Source organism: Rhinopithecus bieti, unplaced genomic scaffold (genome assembly GCF_001698545.2).
Source record: "Rhinopithecus bieti isolate Rb0 unplaced genomic scaffold, ASM169854v2 scaffold_21075, whole genome shotgun sequence".
Taxonomy (NCBI): Eukaryota; Metazoa; Chordata; class Mammalia; order Primates; family Cercopithecidae; genus Rhinopithecus; species Rhinopithecus bieti.
In genome coordinates this window covers 71,400-78,886 of record NW_016810102.1, presented here as the reverse complement: position 1 = coordinate 78,886, position 7,487 = coordinate 71,400, and the positions used below count along the sequence as shown (strand labels likewise).

The 7,487-nt window shown below is 43.7% G+C and overlaps 1 protein-coding gene across 1 annotated transcript in view; it reads left to right on the top strand.

Annotated features, from left to right (window-relative positions):
* The first annotated feature begins 582 nt into the window (after nucleotides 1-582).
* Nucleotides 583-7,487, top strand: part of LOC108541731 (zinc finger protein 273) — a 33,394-nt gene continuing 26,489 nt past the window's right edge. The window contains exon 1 of the mRNA XM_017891357.1: nucleotides 583-749. Coding sequence (XP_017746846.1) covers nucleotides 747-749 — 3 coding nt within the window. The 5' untranslated portion in view covers nucleotides 583-746. The remainder of the gene's footprint in view (nucleotides 750-7,487) is intronic.

Sequence of the window (7,487 nt, the reverse complement as noted above, 5' to 3'; positions counted from 1 at the left end):
ACAGAGCGAGACTCCGAAAGAGACAGAGAGGGAGAGGGAGAGGGAGAGAGAGAGAGAGAGAGAGAAAGAAAGAAAACTGGACATGGGGAGGGGGCTTCCAGGTCCTAGGTAGATAAAAGACAAATGGTTGCATTCTTCTGAGTTCCTGATTAGCCTCAGAAAAGGAGGCAATCAGATATGCAGTCATTTCAGTGAGCAGAGGGGTGACTTTGAATAGAATGGAAGGCAGGTTTGCCTAAGCAGTTCCCAGCTTGACTTTTCCCTATAGCTTAGTGATTTTGGGGCCCCAAAATTTATTTTCCTTTCACACAGTATACTATTTATTAATACAAATACGTATGACTTTATACTCAAGGGTAAATGCAAATACCCGGTGGGTGGGCCTGGCTCAGTTCAGGGAGGAAGCCCTGACTGAAAAGCCTGCAGCTTAGGTTTCATTCTATCTTCTTTCAGCCCAGCAACTGAGCACGTCTTCTGTCATTCAGGGCCTGAAGGGGCGGGTCCTTAAACATCATCCAATCAGAGACGCTGGACTGGGACCCGTCCAATCAGGCACGCAGCTGGAGCGGACAGGACGGCTTCCGGGAATTGGCGGGGCCTTTGTCTCTCGCCTCAGCCGGAGCTCCGGCTCTCGTCTTCATTGCTCTGTGTCCTCTGCTCCTAGAGGTCCAGCCTCTGTGGCCCCGTTACCTGCAGGTATTGGGAGATCCACAGCTAAGACGCCAGGACTCCCTGGAAGCCTGGAAATGGTGAGAGTGCCGGATCCCAGATCCCGAGAGAGGGGGAGGGGCTGGTTGGAACTGCTGGGAAGTGGCGGTGGCGAGACTCCGGCTGCTCTGCAGTCAATTCCAAAATCCGCGGCCGGGAGTTCTCCTTGGCGCAGCTCGGCCCTCAGTCCCCTTCAGTCATAAGATGGCTGCTGGGCTGGCAGCCGGGACCCCGGGCGTCCTGTCTCCTACCTGCGGAGTGACCGTGCCCTGGCCTGGAACCCTTTCTGGGCAGCTCTGCACCCGCAGCGCCTCATCTCTCCCCGATGACTCAGGGTGCAGGGTTCATGAATAGGAAGAGCTTTGGTTCGTGGGGTTCCCAGACCCTCCTTTTTTTAATTAAAATATATGGAAGTCACCCCGAAAATATTAAAGAATTTAATCAGACAGTCATTCACAGATTATAGAGCACCCAGCTGTGGTTTGTAGTTTGTGGTCCATGGGAGGGGCTTGAAGGAAAGACTTTTATAAGGTGTGTGATGAAGAAAACCAGTAGTTGGTTAGGTACCGTTATGTAGTTTCTTAATTTGTAAAATCAGGGTGAACATTTCCTGGTTATGTCATCAGAGGTTAATTGGTAGTTTATGGTTGGTTAAGCCTGAATTTTGTTTCCCCCATGTTGTAATTTACAAAAAGTTTGAGTTAGATTTTTTTTTTTTTCATTTCTTTCTGAGACGGAGTCTGACACTGTGGCTCAGGCTGGAGTGCAATGGCGCGATCTGGGCTCACTGCAACCAGCGCCTCCCGGGTTCATGCAATTCTCCTGCCTAAGTCTCCCAACTAATCGGGATTACAGGCGCACGCCGCAACGCCCAGTTAATTGTTTTGTATTTTAGTAGAGACTGGGTTTCACTGTGTTGCCCAAGCTGGTCTCGAACTCCTGAGCTCAGGCAATCCACGGGCCTCTGCCTCCCACAGTGCTAGGATTACAGGCGTGAGCCACTGCGCCCGGCCAATTTGACTTAAATTTTTTTTTAAATGGGGACCCTGGGACTGGAGCTACCTCAGTCTGATTGCCTACTACTTAATTATGTTCACACTCCACAGGGGACAGATTTTCCCCTGAATTTTTCACATGTGGCCCAAGCAGAATATCAAGACTACTCCCCACCCCCAATTCCTCCAGCTTAACTCTGACTTGCAGTAAAATACCAAATTTCCAGTTCTGACATTCCGAAATGCCAACTTCCTCATCCTAATTCACATTGTTTTAGTGTACATTTTAGATACTGTATTTTAATTAATCATTTTTTGACAAAGCATCGGATAGCACTTTAGAAAAATTTTTGTCTGTTTGAAAATATTTCCCAGGAGAAGAAAGCAAAGAATCGTCCCCTGACACTGTGTTGTAAAAAATGTCTGCGCCTCTTTTTAAAAAAATCTTCCCTAGGCACAGAGATCTTATCAAAATGTTTTTGGGTCAAGGTTTCCCTTTGGAAACTTTATGGAGTGATGTTTCCTCAGCCGCTCCTCAGTGTTTTCCTGGTTTTGACTTTTAGTACTGTCTGGGGATAAACCAAGATACCCACAATCGCTATGTCTGCTAGAATGTTTAGTGAATATCAGCTCCTGGGTCATTTTCTCCCATAGGACAGTCTCATGTATGGAGTGTAGCTTTTCCAAAGAGCAGATGGATGTCATGGGGCTGACAGGCATCTCCTGGTGCACTTTTTTTTTTTTTGAGACTGGCTCACGCTGTCACCCAGGCTGGAGTGCAGTGGGACGATTGTGGCTCACTGCAACCTCTGCCTCCCAGGTTCAAGCGATTCTCTAGTTTCAGCCTGCCAAGTAGCTGGGATTACAAGTGCACGCTGACACACCTGGCTAATTTTTGTGTTTTTTGTAGAGACAAGGTTTCACCATGTTGGCCGTACTGGCCTTGAACTCCTGGCCTTAAGTGGTCTGCCCACCTTGGCGTCCCAAAGTGCTGAGATTACAGGCACCCTGCGCTGGCCACACTTTTTGTGTTTTTTGAAAAGCTAACCCGTTGAGACATTAAGATTGTCTTCACCCAGCCCAGCTTTCATTTCTTGGAGACAGATTGCTGGTCAGCCAATCAGATGCTGGTATTAAGGGGAAAACAAATAATTTCTTCCCCCGAATTCTCTAACATTTGTGGAAGAAAAAATAGTGTACCAAAAAAAAAAAAAAAAAACAAACAAAACTTAAAAAAACTTACTCCAGTGAGGTGATGCAAGAACTTGCAAACTAAAATGCATCTGGAGCAGTAACTGAGGTATAGTGTCTCTGAACAGCGTGGTCATTGAGCACTTAGCAGGATGGGGTGGGAGAGTCAAGTGATCATGGCGTGACTTGACAGGAGTCAAACACATCAGTTTTCTGATCAGCACTGCCACTCTATGGGGGTTTATAATCTTGAAAAATGTGTTCACTTTTTTTGACTTCAGTTTTTTACTGTAAATTGCTTTTATTAGTAAAACTTGAAAGGTAAAAATTTTTTAAAAGTGGGTTTCAGGGAGAGAAATATCTAATTATATAGTCCATTTGTTAAAATCATCATTTATCTTTTCTTTCCCAGAATGAGTTTAAGAATTTTCTCAGGTGTGTCTTTTATGGGTGAGATCAAACAGAATTCCAAGTCTTGACTTTTAGAATGCTACCAAGGAAAAAAATAGGGAGAATCTGTTTTTAATTTTGGCTGTAGAAAATAAATACTTTTGGCCGGGCGCAGTGGCTCAAGCCTGTAATCCCAGCACTTTGGGAGGCCGAGACGGGCGGATCACGAGGTCAGGAGATCGAGACCATCCTGGCTAACACGGTGAAACCACGTCTCTACTAAAATACAAAAAAAAAAAAAAATACTAGCCGGGCGAGGTGGCGGCGCCTGTAGTCCCAGCTACTTGGGAGGCTGAGGCAGGAGAATGGCGTGAACCTGGGAGGCGGAGCTTGCAGCGAGCTGAGATCCGGCCACTGCACTCCGGCCTGGGTGACAGAGTGAGACTCCGTCTCAAAAAAAAAAAATAAAAGAAAATAAATACTTTTCCACAAGAATATGTAGTAGATGATTGGTGAGTTACTTACATTTGTGAAAACATCAGTTCGTACATGTAGAGTACATTTGTGACAGTGAATATCTCTGGTCTATGTCCTGTTATCTTGATTTCTGAGTTTAATGCTGAATTATATGGTAAAACTTGGTACCTCCCAGAAGTGTTCCCATATGACTAATTGTTTACTACATGATTTTTAATAAAAATTATAAAATAACACATTTATCATCTAAAAGGAATGGATACTTTTGCTTTTCTTGTTGAGGTATAAAATGTAAACACCTTAAAATGTCTTCCCCTTATATGATCACTGTGTTTGAGTAATTTTGCTGGATTTTTTAAAACACTTTCAAAAACCAAGTGAATACCTCTGACATGGAAATTAAAGCTTCAGCCCAGTGACTCCAAGCTAAGGCTAATATGGAGCCTGCAAAAGGAGGTTATTAAAGGCCCAGTTAGGTTTTTTCTGGAGAGCCTCCCCTGCAGATGTCCCAGCCTGCTCACACCAGCCATGGAAGAAGCCTTTATACTGAGAGAAGCAACAGAGCCCAGGAAAGCTGGGGACGCACAGGCAGATGCAGTTAAGGTTAAGATGGAAGGGGACTGGGAGGGTCTTACTGAAGATGAAGTTGTTACTGTTTTAAGGTAGTTTCTAGACTTTATAAAATAAAACAAAGTTATATTTATGTACAAAAAAATTTGAATTCCAAAGGAGTATTGCAACAGGCAAAGTACCAACTATAAGATCTTTACGGATTGCAAAGTTTAGGCAGACAAGATTAGAAAGAAGGTGGGAGGAGATGGCAAATAGAGGGTGGGAAAATTAGATTTTATATCAGAATGTTTTACTCTGAAGTCAGTGTGTTCTTAGCTGGGACATAAAATGGTGTATGTTGGCTCAGACTGAGGGTAGCTCAAAGTTCTGAACCTGTGGGAAGAAGATAAACTTAAGTAAAGTTTGATTAAGAAGTATTTTTTCTTAGCCACTGAGACCAATTCAGCTGTTTTTTTTCTGTTGTTGTTGTTTGTTTTTTAATGAGAAAAGAAAATGTGGAGTCTGTGTTTGGTTATGTGATAAGTAAGAAAAGAGAGCACCATCTAAATCATAATGGGAAGGGTGTTTCTTTCCATAAACTGTTCCTGGAGAACAAAAAGGATGGATAATTTTATTAATCACAGCTATTTACCAGGATTATCTATGTGCTTCATCTTTCCCCACCTCTTTTCTTGGTCCTGTTTCTTCCATTTGAGTTTTCCTGTGTTGCGTCTTTTATAATAAACTGGTCAACGTAACTACAGTGTTTGCTGAGTTCTGTGAGTAGCTCTATCAAATTATTGAACTTGAGGGAGGTTATGGGAATCCCAGATTTTTAAACGGTAACCCCAGTGTATAGATGGGCCTATGGAATTTGTGACTGGCATCTGTAGTGAGGATAGTGTTGTGGGACTGAGCCCTGAATCAGGGTCTGTGCTGACCCCGGGTGGTGTCAGAATTCAGATATTAGACAATTAGTTGATGTTAGAGAATTGCTTGGTATTCAACAAACTTTAGATATTTGGTACCAGAGGAGAGATATCACAGAATCCTGGCCTGGAATGGAACTCTGGGTATGTGGGAATGGGAGACTCTGCTCTCCTGTACACAGGCTGTCACACTGCCCATTGTCCTGTGATTCCAGGTCTCCTCCCAAGGTAAGCAAGAACTGAAAACTTAGAGGAAATGAGCTGTGATAACGGACCCCTTTTTTCCACAGCTGCCACCACAGGATTCCCATCCACTCTCAAACATACCCACTAGACATTGATGTGTCCACACCCCTCCCAGGACTAGGCACCGCCCTCAGGAATTTCACCATTTTTCATCCTGGTATTTTTTGCCAAAAATCCACAAAAGTGTCTACATGTCTCTGGGCATATCCCCACCCCCGTACACTGAATCTGCAGTAGCAACCTGCTTTCTCCACCAACCAACAGTTCTGCACCACCTGTTCATCATCTCGTCTGCCTGCATGGACACAAATCAGAGTACAGCCTCCCTGGGCTGTTTGTCTGATAGCACAAACAAATCCTTCCACCTACATCGTACTATTCTCCACTCATGGATTTTTTTTTCCTTTTAACTTTTATATTTGGTTCGTGGTACACGTGCAGATTTGTTATATAGGTAAAATTGTGTCGTGAGGCTTTGGTGTGCAGATTATTTTGTCACTGAGTTAGTAAGCATAGCACCAAATAGGTACTTTTTCTGATCCTCTTTGTTCTCTCACCCCCCACCCTCAACTTGGCCTCTGTGTTTGTTGTTCCCTGCTTTGTGTCCATGTGTTTTTGTTTGTCTGTTTGTTTTGAGATGGAGTCTTGCTCTCTTACTCAGGCTACAGTTCAGTGGCATGATCTTACTGCAACCTCTGCCTGCCAGGTTCAAGTGATTCTCCTGCCTCAGCCTCCCTAGTAGCTGAAATTACAGGCACCTGCCACCATGCTTGGCTAATTTATTTATTTTTAAAAATAGTGACAGGGTTTCACCGTGTTAACCAAGCTGGTCTCAAACTCCTGACCTCAACTGATCTGCTGGACTCTGCCTCCCAAGATGCCATGTGTTCTTATTATTTAGCACTTACTTATAAATGAGAACATGTATTTGGTTTTCCATTTCTGCATTAGCTTGCTAAAGATGATGGTCTCCAGCTCAAACCATGTTGCTGCAGAGGACATAACCTTATTATTTTTTTAGGGCCACATAGTATTTCATGATGTTTATATATCATATTTTGTTTTTATTAAATCTTTTGTTTTATTTTGGAGACAGGATATTCTATTGCCCAGGCTGGAGTACAGTGGTGTGATCTTGGCTGACTGCAGCCTCAATATCCTGGGCTTAAGCAATTCTCCTACTTCAGCCCCCAAAGTAGCTGGGACTACAGGCATATGCCACCACACCTAGCTAGTTTTTCTTTTTGTATTTTTTGCAGGTATGGGGGGTTTTGCCACATTGTCCCGGGCTAGTTTCAAACTGCTGAGCTTAGGCAATCCAACTGCCTCGGCCTCCCAGTGTGCTGGGATTATAGGCGTGAGCCACTGCACCCGACAATATGTTTTTTTCTTTTTTCTCTTTCACAGTCTCCCTCTGTCACCCACACTGGAGTGTAGCAGTGCGATATTGGCTCACTGCAGCCTTCACCATCCAGGTTCAAGCGACTCTCCTGCCTCAGCCTCCCAAGCAGCTGGGATTACAGGCATGCACCACCATGCCTGGCTAATTTTTTTCGTATTTTTTAGTAGAGATAGGGTTTCAACCTGTTGGCCAGGCTGGTCTTGAACTCCTGACCTTAAGTGATCTGCCCACCTTGGCCTCCCAAAGTGCCAGGATTATAGGTGTGAGCCACTGTGTCAGCCATAATGTTTTCTTTATCCGGTCTACTATTGATAGACATTTAGGTTGCTTCCATGTCTTTGCTCACAAGTACTATTGTGAATAGTGCTGCAAGGAACATGCATGTGCATGTGTCTTGAAAATAGAATAATTTGTATTTTAGGGGGTATATAGGATATTTTTTGGGTATCCAGGTTGCTGAATCAAATGGTAATTTTGATTTTAGTTCTTTGAGAAATCATCACACTGCTTTCACAGTGGTTGAACTAATTTATACTCCCACTAACAGTGTATAAGTATTCTTTTTTTTTTCTTTTTGCAGCCTTACAAGCATCTGTG